At 42.1% G+C, this 18,872-nt stretch overlaps 1 protein-coding gene across 2 annotated transcripts in view; it reads right to left on the bottom strand.

Moving 5' to 3' along the window:
- The window catches only part of DCC (DCC netrin 1 receptor), a 1,071,808-nt gene that overhangs the window by 677,852 nt on the left and 375,084 nt on the right, over window positions 1-18,872 (bottom strand). The window contains exon 4 of one of the 2 annotated variants that reach the window (XM_036244835.1): window positions 253-559. In XM_036244835.1, the coding sequence (XP_036100728.1) occupies window positions 253-559 (307 nt within the window). Of the gene's footprint in view, window positions 1-252; window positions 574-18,872 lie in introns of both variants that reach the window. The other variant, XM_036244836.1, reaches the window with a different exon arrangement.

Raw genomic sequence — 18,872 nt, 5'->3', positions numbered from 1 at the left:
TTGAGCCAGACTTTGTTTTGGAAAAACCTTGGAAAGCTGTTGATTGTTGAGATCCTTCTACTGTTTTCCAAACTAATTCACACACAAAAAAGTCAAGACCATGAGGGAATAAAGGTGAGTACATGTTTTTACATTTTCCCTCTTTCTGAAACACAGACATTGTTTCTGCAAAGATAATTTTCTTATCACAACAACAATGACTAAGAAGAAGAGCTGGAGAAAGAAGAGACGGAGAAGGAAGGATCCACTTACCTGCTACTGCGACTTTCGCTGTCCGGCTAATGATTGACCCAGAATCTCCCAGGGACGCCTCGCACTGGTAAAGCCCCTCATCTGGCTTATGGTGTCTGGAGTGGAGTACGTTTTGTATCAGCAGAGACCCATTCGGAAGTTGCTGCTTCCTCTCGTCCATTCCCAAGGCTAGATGGATGCCATCTTTCTTCCACTGGATCACGGGGACCCCTCGGTCCGACTCTGCCGAGCAGTTCAGGAGGACGCTCCCCCCCCGCATGGTGACGGCATCCGAAGGCTCCGACAGGAAGTGGAGGGACGTGAAGGCCTTGATCTGGTGACCTGGGACAAGCAGACGGGGCAACACGTTTTCATTCAACCACATCTCGAGCGTAGACCCCTCCCTTTTCTTTATAAAACTTGTCCCCAAAGCTAGGCGCTTTGAAAAATGTCCGTGAATAGATTAAATTTAAACTTCAAAAAGGATTTTGTGTTAAGGAAGCAACAAGGTACTCAATGAAAGTAACCAGAAAAGGCAGTAATATGAAAAACTAAGACTTTATACATATGTAGGCAGGGCCATCATCACATAGCAGCCAGTATTTGAAAAGGTAGGCAGAATAAACTAAAATTTTCCAAATATAACTAGATAGTTTAAAAATAGCAATGGGTAGAAGTGCAGTACCTTAGATTTGGGGTACTATATCTATCTTTTCATTCTGATTATAGTATTCATTACATTTTTTTAAAAAAATCTACTCTGACAGGGTGTTTTATTTATAATAGCAAAAAACAACCACAACTGAACAGCGTGGGGAAAGTTATTTAGAGCAAAGCTCAGGTGGGTTTTAAAATACATAAGTAATCCCACTTGCAGAAGCAAGTCAACAAAGCTACTACCAAAAGCACAAGTCCCCGACGTGTCTTACTTTCTATCCAAATGTTGCTCGTGAGCCAGAGAACCTACGTGAATAGTATAGTTAGATCCCCCCTGCCCATAAACATAGGTGAACATAAGAAATCAACAGGAGGAAGAGAAAGTCATTCAAGAATCCTGAGGGGGTAGGACAAACATAAAGAATATTCTTTTCGGGCTGACAATATAGTATTTGGCAGAATGCTTGGTCGGTGACTTTGATGATATTTTAGGAGGAGACTGGGTTCACCCCTTGCTCAGACAGGTGTAAATCTACACCATTCAAGCTAAATTACTTTCGATTTCATTTTTAACTGTCTCTGGGGACAGGGAATTCTACAGTGCCCCTTAGTATCTTGTTTTCAATATTTAATAATTCTTAGACTCTAACTGAATTTTATTGATTCCATTTAATCCCATTTTCTCCTGAATCACTTTGTGTGAAAATGTAGAGGAGACAGACATTTCTTTGTAGGAGCCCTTTATACGTTTGAAGCAGCATTTAATTTTATTTTTAAAATACCCACTAAAATGTATTTTAGCCTTTTTTTTATTCTTCTCCAGAATAACAATCCAACTTCACTGGTTTTCTTAATGTTTCTGTAATGGGCACAATTTTTTGTTGTGCTTTGTGTAAACTTTTTATTTTTTATCATTTCAAAGGCAGGCATCTAAACTGCTTATAGTCACTGTTCCCAGGATTAACCCAAACCAGCTCCAGTGGGCAGAAATAGTCCTAGCTTTGCATACTGCACTTTCCAGTGAAGATCAGTCTGAACAGCTTCTCCCTGTTTCTCCATGGGGTTGCCTGGCATGCTCCTGCATACCAAATTTTTCTAAGCTATATATCCGAAGGCTGTTATTTTAGTCCTTCTGCTGAGCTTTTCCCAGCGAACTGTATCATTCCTCATCATCCACTCTTTTCATCCAACTCGGCCATTCACCCAGAGAAAGCAGCCGGAACATTGGTCAAATTAACATAAATCGTACAATAACAATGAACATGTAAGGCTACCATAAATGATATCGGTGAATATCCCAAAAGAGACAGCCTGGCCCCCTCGCTGTCCAATAAGCTCCTCCTCCCCACAGACCCTGAGAGTGCAGCTAATCTAATTACCGCCGTCCAGTCCTCCCGTGAAAGGTAGAAGCCTGGGAGTCTGGATATTTAGTGCTTGGTCCGCATTTACTACTTAAAGATCTGTGATTCAGAAACATCTTTTAAGTCCTCAGAACACCGGTCCCTTCGTCTATGAAATAAGGGCACTGAACTCTAAAGTCAACATCCAGTTTGGAACATTTTCAGAACAAGGCTGGGTTGAAGGCCTCCATTAAACGAACCCAGCTCTAAGTGTACTGAGGTGCAGACTGATTTCGCCCTAAATGCCTCCCCCATGTCTACATGATGTCTCCTTTATAAGAAAATAAATAAGAGCCCTGGCCGGTTTGGCTCAGCGGTTAGAGCATCGGCCTGCGGTCCAGAGAGGCCCGGGTTCGGTTCCCGCTAGGGGCGCGTACCTCGGTTGCAGTTTGTACCCGGCCCTGGTTGGTCGTGCGGGTGGCAGCCACTCGATGTGTCCCTTTCACGTCGATGTTTCTCTCTCTCTCTCTCTCTTCCTCTCTCTCCCTCCCACTCTATCTATGGAAAAATGTCCTCGGGTGAGGATAAAAAAAAAAAGAAAGAAAAGAAATACGATAGTAAATACCTAGCTTGAACCACACCCAGGATGGGAAAGCATAAAGAAGTTCTAATGTCCTTGAATGTCAAGGTATTTCACCCGTGCGATACCGGCAGTTTCCATACAACTAGCCGTAATAAAGAAGAAATAAATCTCGAATCCAAGACCAGGCCATTGTATTGAAAAGCATATATTACTCTTTTTGTTCTTCCTGGGGACTCTATTTTAAACAACAACCTCAAGTTGAACACCTTATTTATATCACAGAACACGTAATACATTTAAGGCAGCTGTTTATGACAGCATGTGAATGAGCATCTGTGCCCATTATCACAAATAAAAAATCCACTTAATCTGAAACAAGAAGGTTATGACAGTTTTCAGTGCTGTGAGTACATAATTTAGGCAAGTTAAATAAAGATTAGCTTTTCTTCAATACGAATTACCCTTGCATTTCACTAGTAGCATGAGCTGTGCGCGCCTTATAACAATTACATTTTGAATATATGGTTCTGGAATAAAGGGACCTCACTGTTTTGAGTAAGATGTTAGTTATTTAGTTGTTAGAAAAGGTGGACCCGAGCAAACAGAATCTGTTGGGAAAGAATAGATTTGTCTCCAATGGTCCCCCTTTCAAAGATTCAGCTCATGTCACACACAGCCACCTCCACTCCCTGGCCGGTGCGTCACACAGGCTTACGAAATGTCCCACTTACACTTTACACTGACTTCATCTAGGCTCCCCTCCCCCTCTCTCTTAGAGTTTTCCTTGGAGGCATTTTGCCTACCAGTATATATCTTAATATGAAATAATATTATCAAATTGTTTCATCCAAGAGTCAGAAATCAACTACACTGATTTAATGTATGAGCAGAGAAAGAAAGATGATCAAACTGAAGGTGACAAAGAAGTAGAAATGACTTTTGGACTTTGTAGATCAAAAATGGTGGCTGGAATTGGAGCAGGCAAGAGTGCAATGAGGGTAGAGACCTCTTGGGAAAAGGGCGAAAGAAATAATTGGCCATGCACAAGGTTTCAAGTTTGATGGAGTCCCATGTATTAATTTTTTCCTTTGTTTCTCTTGCCCTAGGTGATATATCAGTGAAAATTCCATTACATATGATGTCTGAGATTTTTCTGCCTACATTTTCTTCTAGGATTTTTATGTACGTTTAAGTCTTTTATTCATTTTGAGTTTATTTTTGTGTATGGTGTAAGTTGGTGGTCTAGTTTCATTTTTTTTTTTTTTTCACATAGCTATCCAATTTCCCAGCACCATTTATTAAAGAGACTGTCTTTTGTTCATTATTAAAACTGGAACTGCCATTTGACCCAGGGATCCCACTTCTTGGAATATATCCTAAGAAGCCGGAAATACCAGTCAGGAAGAATATGTTCATAGCAGCACTATTTACAATAGTTAAGATCTGGAAACAGCGCTAGTACCCATCAGTAGATGAGTGGATAAAAAAAGTTGTGGTACATTTACACAATGGAATACTATGTAGCTGTACAAAAGAGAGATCTCTTACCCTTTGAGACCTTATGGAGGGACCTGGAGAGTATTATGCTAAGCGAAATAAGCCAAACAGAGAAAGACAAATACCACACAATCTCATTAATTTGTGGAACATAATGGACAAAATAAGCTGTCTACCAAAAGACATGGAAGTAGGGAACAGATTGACAAACCTCAGAGGGATGGGGGTAGGAGGGGTGGGAAAAGATAAATCAAAGAACTTATATGCATATATGCACAACCAATCTATACAGACACTAGGTTGGAGAGGTGGGGAGAGGGAATGAAAGTGGAAAGAAGGGGGTCAATGGGGAGAAAAGGGGGACATCTGTAATACTTTCAACAATAAAAAAAAAATAATTGGAAAGCAATAAAAGAATGTTTTTGAGGAGTCAAAATGGAAAGGCCTACTTTACAATTTTCCAGAGGACTTTACATTAGAATGACAGTGGTGGGAATTTCATCTGAAGGAAAGCCTACTGGAGAAGTCTTTGCTTGGGTTTTATTTTTAAGATGCCCATGGTCATTCTGTTGAACCCTCAGACAGTAACATTTCCCAGCCTTGTCTCATACAGGAAGCAATCCTTTTGGGCTGCTGTAAAAGGTCATTACATTCTGGAGAAATGTACTTGAGAGGACCAAAATCTTTTACCCTCGCCAGAGGACATTTTTCCATTTTTTGTCCAGATAGAGTGGGAGGGGGGAAGAGAGAGAGAAAAACATCGATGTGAGAGACACATCGAGTGGCTGCCACCCACACGACCCAAGCAGGACTGGGGACAAACTGCAACCAAGGTACGTGCCCTTAGCAGGAACGGAACCCGGGTCTCTCTGGACCGCAGGCTGACGCTCTAACCGCTGAGCCAAACCGGCCAGGGCGAGAGGACCAAAATCTTATCCACTAAGAGACCTGTACACTGAATGTGACACCAGAGTCCCTGATTAGAATGAGTGAGTCTCCAGTGCACTCTCTCCCCCCAGTCATCAGCTTGGGAAGATTTCTAAACCTTCAAGATTTAGGATGGAACCATTTATGCATTAGAGTAATTGGTATCTTTTCTTAATCTGTGCCAGTCTGAAAATAAGTAATAAAGTGTCATTATAATTGCACATTTTCTCTTTTCTTCCTCTTCTTTTTTGAAAGACAGTAGTGTATAAGCAAGTACCAACATAGTGAAACCTTCAGTATTTCCCGAGTGAGGGTACAGAGAAGGGCCCATTCTTGGAAGACGACCCAAAGAAGAAATATTCACATCTATTTGCTTTAGTTTTGTCAGACATAAGTAAGCATCAGAGATAACATTGCCAAGGATATTCCAAGTTTATATTAATTATCTAGAGACAGAAAAGATCTTTATTGTATTTAGAAACTCACCAAATGATCAAACAACTGGTAGAAATATTTCTGTAAGCTTAATTCCCTTTGTTCTTGCTCTCCTTATTTTCTTGTTAATTTCAAAGACCAGTCACAGAGGCAGACTACCTTAGAATGAGTTTTTTTTTAAGATATGACATTTTATCGGCAATATCAAACATTGGTAAGTATGAGAAATAATGCTCCATGGAGTCAGAAAATCCCATCCAACTCTAAAATGTAAAAGTTTCTGGTCAAATCAATAAAAGCTAAAAACAAAATTTGTGAAAGTAGCACCCAAGTAAAAGAGGCTCCTGAAAAGATTTTCAGATTAGAAAATGTCCTACACATCCCCATAGAACTTGCTAGGCATAATTTTATCTCTTTCAAATTACAAAAACTTTCACTTTGCGAAGCTTGAAGATTTTGATGATCCCCACATCTTGTGATCAACCCAGAAAACTTGGCCATCATTATTTCTTCCTAGAAATAGATGCTGCTGCACCGGATTAGTTTGTGTTAAGGTAAAGAAAGAGATCTCCACTGAAGACAGTTTAAATTATTCTGTGGATGATGGAATAGCTTTCATTTCCAAATCATCAGACATCAATCACACATGCATTGTAACCCTGGACCTGAGCCCCAGCAAAGGCTTAAAATGCTTATGAGGCTTTGTGATGAAGTGGGAATTTTAAAGATCAAAACACAAACAACATGGATTAACAGAAGCCCTAACTACATGTCAACCGTACTGGGTTTATCATAGAATATAAATTCTGAAACAGTCATTTTCAAATTATGGTCCCCCCAACTGGCAAAGCAACACCACCTGGGAACTTGTTGGAAATGCACAATCTCAGGCCCACCCCAGACCTACCCACCAGCAACTCGGGGTGGAATCCCCCAGCAGGAGCTCTCTCTAGCCGTCCAGGAGATTCACCACGGCTGGACAAGAGCTTCTCCGAAACACCCGAGGGCCTAAACCACATCATGGCGATGCTCGGATTTTCTGGACTGTCTTGTTATAATTTCCCATATTTGGGGAATTTGTGCATTTCGGGTCCATTGTTGTTCGAAGGAGGGAGATGAAGTATGGGGTGATCCGGGAAGACCACTATGGAACCCCGCTTCAATATGTATCTTATTATTATGCGTTTATATGTCTCTAGAGGCTGATGTGGAGAAGGGACAAGAAAGTGGACAGTGTGGACAGCACCTCCTCTTTCCTCCACTGTAAGCGGCCGTCTGCTTGGGCCCCAAAGAGCTGAACTCCCTTAAAAATTAAAGCACCACAGTCGACTGGACGTGTAAAAGGCTCCTTGAAATACTGTTGGTTCTTCACACAAGGAGCTGTCAAAAGATTTCTTTTGATCGCCTACAATAGCTACAACCCTCTCTCAAAGCAGAGTTTTAGTAAATACGGTCTTCTTTCTCAGCTTGCATTTCTTTCCTTCCATTTTAGCTGTGCGGTCAGTGGTAGCCTTTCAAGTCCTGGAGCTCGGGACCCTCGTCAGGCTGGCCTGCCCTTCGGTGCAGTCTGGTGTCCAGATGGGCAGAACCGCCGGGCAGTGACTGCTGCGGCCGGGGGTGGGCACTTGACACGGCTGTCTTAGCGCGAGGGTTGACTGCAGCCAGCCCAGAGCGAGAAGTGTAGCTCGCCAAAGTACCTGAACCATCGAACCCTGGGACTTCTTTGAAGTATCCGTGCTTTTTGCTGTTGTTTTTTTTCCTCCTCCTTTGATAAGAGGCATAATAAAAACAGTTGTCAGAAGATGTGGTCATATCTTTAAAAGATGGTGTGCTTCCCAGCTCTTGCTAGAGACTAACCTATTTCAAAGCCGTTTGACTTTAAGACAAGTTTTTATTACTAACAAATGGAAATCAGAAATGAATTAGGTTTTGTGGCATTTCCTCCAGAATTTAAATGCTGCAAGGAAGACTTAGCAGAGAGAAACACAGGTGCGTTTTACTATGGGAATTTATTAAATATCATTAAAATGTAGGGAAGATTTAGATGAAAATGTAAATGCAACATTTCAAAGGATAGTCCAACTTCCTCTTCCATTAGAGTTGCCAGGTTTAGTAAATAAAAAGTAAGGGCATCAGTTATATGTTAATTTCGGATAAACAACAAATTGTGTTTTAATAGAATCATGTCCTACATAGTTACATTAAATAAATATTGCATAGGACACACTTATACCAGAAATTCACATTTTACGAGGCATTCTGTATTTTACTGGGCAACACTGTCCCCGTGAAGTGACTTCCCAAGACCAGGGCAGAGGCGAGCACAGAAGAATCCACACTCCCCCACCCAGCTCGCACAGAGAACTACAGAGAAGAATGGGCTCTTGGAAAGTTACTGTGATTGAATCAGGGACAGTGATTTAGTGTCAGGATTTTTGTTGACCTGGTCCAACACCACCAAATATCCACAGAGGCCAGACCCAATTTGTTCTTGACAAAGTGATTCTTCCTTTCCTGTTTCCTTTCCAAGTCCGGAGCAGACGTCAGAAATATAAACATCAGCAGTGGAGTCCAAAGGGCAGCTGGCCCAGCAGAGGCCGTGGCGCGGCTACGTGAGGTTCCGCAGCGGACCTTCGGAACTCAGGGCGTCTTCACAAGTAGAGAGCTGAGGCATTGAGGGGCAAGGACCGTGTGGCCCAGGCCACCGGCTGCGTGTCCTCTGGCCACATCCAATGGTACAGAGAATGATAAGGGCCAAGCGAGAGCGAGGGGATAGCTTCCACGTCCCTCTGCTGCTCAGGGCTCAATCTGTAGCTACAACCTGATTTTTCTGTGTGATCCTGGGCACATTGTAATGAGACCTTTTTTTCGGCTCAACAGAAAACTAACCCAGTCTGACATCTAGGCTATCATTTCCTAGGCCTCATGCAAAATGAACACTTACAAGAGTGACTTCGATGTGCTGCTTCATCTGCTCTGGGTTTGAACCGGTCCCCCATTCTCGTCTTGGTAAAACGTAAGTTGGTTTTCTTCTCCCTTGTGTTTTTCATCAATATTTGTCAAAGGAGGGGGTTGGATGCATGCTTTTTTGCAAGTGCACCCTGTGAACACTGAGAAAGGCTACCCAGAGTCCTTAGAAAAAGTGTCATTTGAAGAGTACCCCGTGCATAGGAGTATCTCCATCAGAATGGCAGAGAAGAATGAACAAGCACCGGAGATGCCACTCATTGTGAAGGGACCAACCGACTTTCCACACCAAATTATTTTTTATTTTTATTTTTTTAATCCTCACCCAAGGACATTTTTCCATTCTTGTTCAGATAGAGTGGGAGGGAGAGAGAGAGAAACATCGAGGTGAAAGGGACGCATCAACTGGTTGCCTCCTGCATGACCCCAACCAGGGCCGGGGACAAATCTCAACCGAGGTACATGCCCTTGACCGAAATTGAACCGGCAACTCAAGGGTCCGCAGGCCGACGCTCTAACTGCTGAGCCAAACTGGCCAGGACCCAAACCAAACTATTAATTGTTACTCCTATTTACCGTATACACATAAGAAAATATGGACATAAATCCAATCGTAATAATTGCTCACAATCCTGTTTGCTTAGTGATAGCTACTGTGAAAGTGTGTGCGCATTGCCTTCCAAGAAATTATTCAGTTTTGATTTGTAGTGATTTGCTTTATTATCCACATGGTTGCAATGAGAGAGAGAGAATGCGAATAATTTCCTTCTCTTGTCTCTCTTCCTCTTAGTATAAAGACTAATCCCATCAATGGGTCCTGCCTCCTTGACTCCATCTAAATCCAACCTTTCAAAAGCTCTACCTCCGAATACACACTGTGAGTTAGGGCATCAACAAATAAATTTGGGGGGGATAGAAACATTCAGTCCATAACAGACATAGACCAGGTATCTAGGGAACTGTGTAGGGAGACTGAAGGGAAGGTGCTCAGGCCCTGAGTTGGGAATGTGACTGACCTTTTGCAGAACAGCAGGGAGGCCCACCTGGCTGGGTCACACTAAGGGCTCGGGAGCGTTCAAGGAGGTAAGGACCAGAGGTGACAGGGAGGTGTGTAGGACCTCATAGACAAGCAAAATAACTTTGCTCAGACTATGAGGAAGAAGGAAACCTAGTGAGGAGTTTTGATCATCAGAATGAAAAACTCCAACTTATGTTCTTATGTTTTGAAAGAAAAGTTCTCAATAAGAATAGACTTTGCCACCCCCCCACCCCCAGACATTTCACATTGTCTGGAGACGTTTTTCTTGTCACACTCGGAAGAATGGTTCCGCCGGTAGCAGGAGGAGCCAGGGATGCTGCCGCACATCCCACAGCGAGGAATTATCCGGCCCAGCACATTCACGGTGCTGAGGCTGAGAAACCGTTTCAAAAGAATCACTCTGTTGCTGTGCTGAGAATAGGGTCATTGGAAGAAGGAGGGAAACCTGTGAGGAGGCTAGTCCCACAGCCAGAGAGCGAGATGACACCACCTGGACGAGAACTCTGGAGCGAGGGAGGCGAGCAAGGCCAGGTGGAGGGTTCTTGATACAGGCAGGTCCCTGGGGTGGCTGAGGGATTAGGTGTAGGTCCTCAAACTAGAAGAGACCCAGGTGATTCCAAGTAGATTCATAGAGCAATTGATGCAACTTATATGCGAAAAGGGCACATTGTTCCCAAAGAAAGCTCTCCGCACAGGGGTCAGGAGATGGGACTTCCTCGTCTCGCCCTGTCACTCACCAGCCCTCGGAGTGTGCCCCATACCACTGGGAATTGCGTCCTGGTCAACAGGACGAGGAGCTGGATTAGATAACTTCTAGGAGTCTTCAGGTCTATTATCATAAAAGTCTGTGAGTTCACACCTATTAACTTTCCTACTTACAAACTAAATTACCCTCGAATTTAGGAGGAAATCTGTTCTATAAAGAGATCTGCTGTAATCACCTGTGATCGGTTTATCACAGATGTACATGAGCCCGCAAAGAAGTGCAGTCACCGAAGGTGCTGAGATACCAGCAGCCACCTCATTATCTGTACAGCGGAGAGACAGTCTCATCTTTTTCTCTGAAGATGAAAGACTGCGAGGTCATTCTGCCGACAAAGCAGTGGCTGCTTTATTAGGGTTCATGAGAAATGAAGTATTCATCTTGTGGAAACTGCTGTGACAAATATGAAGGATTAATTCCATAAAAGTCTGGCAGGTCCAGGGAAAGCCTTAAATATTCAGCAAACTTCATGGTTGATATTGTGGCATAAAGTCTGATGGGGGGGGGGGCCCAGACTGATAGAACATTTGTGTTATACAAGTCCAATTTTCTCAAAATGGAGGGCAAATAGTGATTTTCATTAAAATGCTGTCATTCATTTTGTCATGATATTTACTGTATCTTGTCCCAGCAGAAAGGTGATCTTTTCCTGCTTAGTCCACGCATGACAGCAGGAAGGAAAACCCGCAACGATAAGAGAAATATCAACTTTGGAACTGAGAACCGACAAGCTTCCAACTGTGCAGGAAGTCGGAATTTATTAAGGGACCCTTGCACACAACCTGTTCTATTCAAAGGTGATTTAAGTTCAATGGGATGTGACTTGGAGAGCAAGGAAGGAGTCTCTTTAGAAGACCAGAAGCATAGGGGACTTCTGAACCCTACATATGCAGCATATGCATGACCTATGTGAACTTCAAGGTGAAGCAGCTCTTTTTGTGCCCCTCACCTAAAGGAAACCAGAAGATGAAGAAAGACATATGTTGCTCATTCAGAAAGTGCTGACTTCATGCAGGAGTTGACTGTTTCAATTTCTCGAAATATTCCAATTGGATCCTTCCTGGAACTCGGTGGTTATTGCCATGGACCCACCACAGTAGCAGCAGGGAGCCAATGCTGAAGGCAGGCTGTGCCCACACAATGGTTCAGGATTGAACATAAGTGGACCAAGGAGTGACTGACCCTACTCGGTCTGTATTTTAAAACGTGTCTTATTCAAATGAATAAAATCACGTTGACACCTGAATGTCTGGATGGAATCTTGAGAGCTCTCTAGACGAAATTTTTAACAAATCCGTGGTTGGCCAAGTCTTACTACAGACATCAAAGCATAGGGCAAACATTTCTCTGGGAGCTGTATTTATTGCATCGTAAGTGACTTCCTGTTCTCTGGGTTTGCAATATGGTGTGACTTCCAATAGTATCGTAGCACTACTCATGATTCTTAACCAAGCTAAATAATAAACATTGGTTCTCATTTTGCAAACTGGAAAAGTTAGACACTGTGCAGAGATAGAAAGTCTCACTGAACAGCAGTGACAGTCCCAACTCTTGGAAGTGAGTTCTTTCTGCTACCTCTCCTGTGGCTTTATTCTTTCGATCACATATCACATTTGTGAGAATTTCTTCCTTCCTACACTTAAAAGTCCAAGGGGGAAGAAATGAATCAGGGTTGTCTGTCCGTGTGGCTCAGCCCTCTGCGGTCCTTGCCTATCATAGAAGTATTTAAACAGTATCTACCAAACAAATACACTTTCATAGACAAAAAAGTAATTTAGAAAAATTACCTAAATCGCAGAAAAAAAATCAAAACATAGGTGAGGAAAAAATAGGACCCAAATTCCTCTAGTTTGTGAATGACAGAGATTACTCAATACTATTGATAATAAAAACAAAAATGTTCGAGATATATATTGAAAACATTTCCTTGCATATTCTGAGAGAAGACTGGCCAACTTTGTCTGTTAAGGGCCAGATATTAAATATTTTTCAGTTTTGTGGGCTAAGAAATTTTAAGGATATTATATAGATACATATGTGTATAATGGTTCAAAAGGTAACCATTTAAAAATGTGTAAGCCATTATTAGAAAGACAGGTGGAGAGCCGAGTGTGGTCCTATTCTAAGACGACGACACTGCTGATTCACGGCGCGGGGGGTTCAGGCTTGAAGCTTTTCCCTTGTGCTCGACCCACTAACCTTAACACTGCATCCCTCCTGGTCACGGATTTACCATTGACAAGGGCTTCAACGAGAATAGTGGGTCTACAGGCTATGCACACAGGCGAACTTTTTCACTATAAACATTCATTTACTCACACATACTATTAAACATCTATCACATGTATAAGCACCACCCAGGTACCTTGGTGCTTCCAATAGCTCTCTAGTTCAAGACCACAGACCGATTATTCTATCCTTTCCCTTCTCATCCTTTCCTGACTGCCCCTGGACACTCCTTGTCCTGTCTAATGTCCCCTCTGCCTGCTGCACCTACCCTGGGAGCTTAGCAGACAGAGTGAGGGGGAATTCTGAGGAAAATGCATTCTTCTAATTGCTGATGATATATAAAACAGCTGCTATTATCATAGCATCATTTACTAGAAAGCCCCAGAGAGAGGGAAAACAGTCTTATTAGCCCTTTTTATCTAACATGAATAAATAGTCAAGGTGAAGGTAAAAGCTGTTCTCTTGTTCTCCTACTGCAACGAAGCCAGTACAGACCAGCCCCCTCCGATACACAGCAGACCTTCTACAACTTGAAGAAGGCTCCGGAATCCCCGTTATATACGATGACTAGCTCTTGAGATCTACTGTAGCACAGTACCTGTATTTAACAATACCGTAGTGTATACTTACACACTTGCTGAGAGGGTAGATCTTATGTTAAGTGTTTTTAATAATAAACGTTTAAAATTAGAGAGAGGGTAGATGGAAGTTTTTGGATGCAATGGGTATGTTTCTGATAAATTTGATTGTGGTGATGGTTTCATGAGTTTGTACATATTCCAAAACTCTCCAAGTTGTCTATATTAAATATGTACAGCTTTTTGTATCTCAATCATAGATCAATAAAGTGATTTTAAAAATGGGTACCTTGTAGTCCTCAAGAGCTAGGGACTTAAGTATCGCCAACAATGCCCTGTGGGTTCCTGAGGTTGTTTAACCACTTTTTACCATTTCTGGATAAGCTTTTATCCAAGAGCTTTTCATGTATTTATCTTATTTGACCTTCAACAAATTCCTTTCACGCTGTCTCTAAGTAAAAATAGAGTCAGTAAGAATCACAGCAAAAAAAAAAAATCTTCTGTGTCACCATTTAAGAACAGTAAAAGCCTACAATTTATTTATATAATAAACAGCAGCTTCCCTTGAATGACAGAAACCTCTCATTCCATCCAGAGGTCCAAGTAGTATTATGAAACACTCAGAAGTAAATTTATACACAATCCTCAGATGAAAAACAAAACCAAGAGCCAAAAATGTGCTGTGCTTACTGAGTGCAGTACACGGGTCTTTATCTCAGACGTGGGCTTCCCCGTAATTCATCAACTGGAGACACTTCCCCCCCAGCCCATGACCCCAGAGAAGCACGTTCGCTTCCTCTCTGCTCTGCCCACCTACGGGGTTCTCACCTTATGCCTTTAACTCTCCTGACTCACATCACCTCAAGGGCAGAAAAGCCAGGGACTTAATAAACATCACAGAACATAAAAAGGGGGGGGGGTTACTTTTTGTTATATAACACTTTGATATGCGTGATATATACCAGGACTATAATTTCTTTTTCCTTTATTGGTTTTAGAGAGAGAGGAAGAGAGAGGGAGAGAGACATAGAAACATCGATGAGAGAGAACAGCAATTGTCCGCCTCCTGCACGCCTCCCACTGGGGATTTAGCCCACAACCTGGGCATGTGCCCTGACCGGGAATCGAACCTGCGACCTCTTGGTGCATGGGTCAGTGCTCAACCACTGAGCACCAGCTAGGTGAGGACTATAATTTTTAAAATCAGAATTAGTATACATTTGAACTCATATTAACCAAACCTTTTACTACTGTTTTACATGTTATCAAATAAACTCTCTCATGCCTTTCCAGTTCTTATCTCCAGTTAAAAAAAAACAGCATGAAGAATATGCTCTTGCAAAGCCAGCGGAAGTGATAATGGCTAAAGTCACTTAGAGTCAGATCCATTCTCTGGAGCCTAGGGCGGTTGGGGGTTGGGGCTGGGGTTGAGGGTTATTCCCCACCCTAATTCATGGGTCAGTGTTGCGTTAAGGTTTTCTGAAGGCTTGCGTTGTAGCTCACAGACACTGTGCAATCACATTCTCCATTTACCTTTTTCTTACATTTCTAGTAACTTACAGTTTACATGGCGGTCTCATTTGATTCTGTGGGTCAGGTGGAGATTGTTCACTTTATTTTGAAGGCAGAAAAAAAAAGGTTATCTCTTGGACCAAAATCACAAAGCTCAGAAGAGGATCTAGTGATAAAATCTAGGTTTGTCGTGATTCTAGCTGAGGATTCATTTTTTATCACTCTTCTGCCCCTTATCCATGTCCTTTCTTTTTCTCAGATGGTATAAAAAGTGCAATACATAGACAAGGCGGGGGGGCAACCCAGCTCAGACATGAAGTAGATAAAAATGCAGAGCGTTCATTAAAATATTGGATACAGACTCCCCTTTAGCTACTGTGGTTCCAGAAAATGCATCAAGCAGGGTTTAGGCATAAAACATTTGGGCATACGAATAGGTAATCTGGGAAGAGGGACAATGGCAAAATTCTATGATACCCCAAATCACTTGGTATAAAATGGTTTATCAGACTACAGATTTTGTCATTCCATCAGTCCGAAAGGATGAGCCTCGGTTAACACAGTGAGCACTGCAGGAGAGGGGTCTGGGTCGCCTGGGCAGGCCTGCAGGAGGCAGTCACTGCACTTCCAGCGACAGGGAGACCCAGGGTGCCTGGACCTGGATGGGACTGTGGGGCGAGGCCATGGGAGCCACAGTGTACTAGCAAACCTTGTCAGCTGTCTTCCTCTTGGAGTTGTCCCCGAATCTCTCTCTCTCGCTCCCTCTCTCACATACGCACACTCCTGAATTTACCCACGTAACTGATTCCACGAAGAACCAAGGCATTTCGTCATAAGTTATAAATATCAGATCTCCCACATTTTGATTTAGTCCAGAAATATTGTATTCATTTACTATACATATTAATACCTGATATACTCATTTCAAAGTCAAGAATTATGCCTAAAATTCTCTTTAAAGCCCCTTCCCTGTTTGTGCTTAGCAATGAAACACATATACTAGATAACAGTATAGAAAGTGGTGAGTGTGATCAGTCTCAGGAAAGGAGATTATATTGCCGTCTTTACCATGTTCAATGAACCAAAGGGGAGTAAAAATAAAAGAGTGAACATTTTGCGCTTCCTTCGGTAATTACTTTCCACCAGGTCCAAGGTTCGGTTTTCTAGCTGCAGGCCTCAGCTACAACCCCTGACTTATGGGCAGGCAGGGCCCGAAGACGCTCATAGCCAGACTTGCAGACTGAAGGCATTCTCCGATGCTCACATGGGCATCTCCAAGGTATAGTCAGGAGCACAGTTGGTGAAGATTTTAAAAGTATCTTTATCTGGGATTACTGTTGAATGTCAGCCATCACTCCTTTTACCATCGATGGAAAACACAGTAAAATTTAACAAAAAATATGCATGACCTGACGACAGCATAATTATGACAGTATACATTTTGCTCTTGGTTAATTTCAAGCTAAATCACAAGGGTTATTACTAGGATAATCATTTAATTTTTTGTATATATCAGATGCTTTTGAGTCTCAAGGGGACTCAATTTATAATTACGCCAGGACAAGTATAAATTAGAATTGTTTCAGGTGCCCTGGGATATACGGTCTCTAAGCTAACCCATTTTAAAGATTACGCTAATATTCATATTTGCTTTTTTTTTCCCTTTCTAGAAATCTTTTTGTTTTTATCTGATAGTGAGACATCTTGCCAGGTGCTAGAAGTATTCAGGATTAATTATATTGAGATACAGTGTATACATTTCTATTTCTGAACGTTATACTATATTGGCATACTTCTGGATTTTTAGTCGGATTTGGATTTAAAGAGAATTATTCCTCGTTTTCATCTAAATATTGGCTATTTATTAAAAGAAAATTCTTCGGGTGGCAACGAAAGGCCCGTGCTGGTTGGTGTGACCCCATAGCATGCGCAAAGGCCCCTCCTGCAGAACGCAGATGGATATAATGGAAAACAGGTGATTGCACTGTGATGGGTCTGAGTGAAGGGGACTGTGAACCCACAAGTATTACACCTCCTGTCAGTCTGCAAAATGACTGTGAAAAACGACCCCTGACTTGTGGTAGAAAGGGGCAGCCACTTAGTGGGCACTATTAACTCCACTGGCTTTGACCATAAAGAATCGTGGCAGAATGAGGCATGAGAGGTGGGTGCAGAGGGGAGGGCCCTGCTCCATCACAGTCAATGACTCACAACTCTATGCCCTTTCGCTTGATCGTGGTGGGTTCAATGCTTTGACATAGATAAATATGTCCAGAAAACCTCTGCAGTCAACACTCCCTTCAGCAGCTAACAGCTAAGCATGGCCGTAGCTAAAAGCGGGGAAAATTTACAGAAGATTGACTTGGTATTTTTGGTTGCATTAATTATAAATCTATAAACATACTTTAAAAAAATTTACATAGTGCTATGGATCTTCAACTGACCACATCTTGGCAGTGTACAGGTGACTACCAGTTCAATATAAACCCTAAAATATTTTTGAAACTTTTCCTTTGGAGGAAGGAAGAAAAGGAGGACCCAAGTTTATCATTGTATGATTTAACTTTCAACTACCTGATAAAATTATTATGATGTGGATTTTAGAAGGGAGAAAATTGAGACGAAAGTCAATGACAAAGTACAATTTGTCCAACAAATAAGTTTGAATTTGAAATAATATCTTTGACTCAAATTCCATTTCTGAGAGTTGGATTTGTTTCTCTGTATCAAAAATCTGCAATTCTTTTTCTCTGTAAAGGGCCGGATAGTAAATATATTAGGCTACGTGGAGCAACTATGCAATTCTACCCCTGTAGCAGGAGAGCAAGCAGATCCCAAAAAGAAATGAGTGTGGCCAGATTCCCAGCCCGCCCTCTCTTCCTAAGTAACCATCAGCAATAAAACCAACAACAGCAGCAAAAATTAAACAAACGGATGAATACAATTACATAACACACTGATGGTTAAGAATATTTTATAATCTTGCACCAGCAACACCTCCAGTAAATAAGTCCTGGATAGGAAAACCTTGTGTTTATTTTGGCATTGCTAACCTCTTCCAAAGCCCATCCCCACCTCCCCCGCTGGGTGTCCGGCGCTTTCATAGGGCATCAGGGTCCCTTCTGCAGATGCCATTCAGCCCCGCCCTTCCTGGCTGAACCTCAATCCTAAATCCCTCTTTCTCTGGCTTCCCATTTTAAAAACATATTTAAAATAGCATCACCTAGTGGAGGGGAACATTAATTAACTTTTTTTTTTATCCCATATTAAGGTATGGCTAGTTAAAACAGCTTAATATGGCAACCTCAAGAATTATTGTAGTTTAAAAAAAGAATAATTGTACTTTAATAGCGGTCTATGATTAATTATGCTTAATTAAATACAGCAACCATTTATTAAATCTCTCTGTTAGATATTGGGGTAGTGGGAATGTTTCTTAACAAAGCAACTTACAGCTAAAGCCATAAAACATTTAGGCTCCAGTAAATCCACTCCTAAGAAGCTATCTAAAAAAAAAAAAAAAAAATCCAATGGAACAAAAAGTACTGTCTATACAAAAAAAGTTCATTAGAATGTTTGATATCAGGGCAAATCCAGCTAAAATAGAAATATATTAACTGTGTAATATTAGGGAACTATATAAGTAAATTACCAGACACAAATACAAAGATATAATAGACAATAATCAAAATCATCACCATGAAGACCAGGAATAAATAGGAAAATAAGCATATCATTGTGGTAGATCAGTGGATGATTGGCTTGGGGGTAAAATTCCCTTCCAGTTACACCTTCAGTAACGTCGTGGAGTCAACCCCTGGCTGCATGCGGCAGATCCTGCACTGATGCTCAGTCCCCTGTGTGGGCGTCAATGCCATGATGGCAGGGGCATGACTGTGGGCCCCTCCTGCACTCTCACCACCCAGGGAAGGGAGGCGTGGTCTGCTGAAGCCGCAGCACAGACCAGCCTCTGTCACAGGCCTGCACGTCCCTTTTGTACCTGTCCCGCCCCCACCTCCGAAAGACGCAAAGGCGCACAGCTCTCGCTCACTGAGCATCACTCCCCTTTCATCTCGAGGCCCAGCCCCCACTCCTCGGAGGCCGGCTAGCAATG

This window comes from Molossus molossus, unplaced genomic scaffold (genome assembly GCF_014108415.1).
Source record: "Molossus molossus isolate mMolMol1 unplaced genomic scaffold, mMolMol1.p scaffold_m16_p_6, whole genome shotgun sequence".
Lineage (NCBI taxonomy): Eukaryota > Metazoa > Chordata > Mammalia > Chiroptera > Molossidae > Molossus > Molossus molossus.
This window is presented reverse-complemented; position numbering and strand designations above follow the sequence as displayed.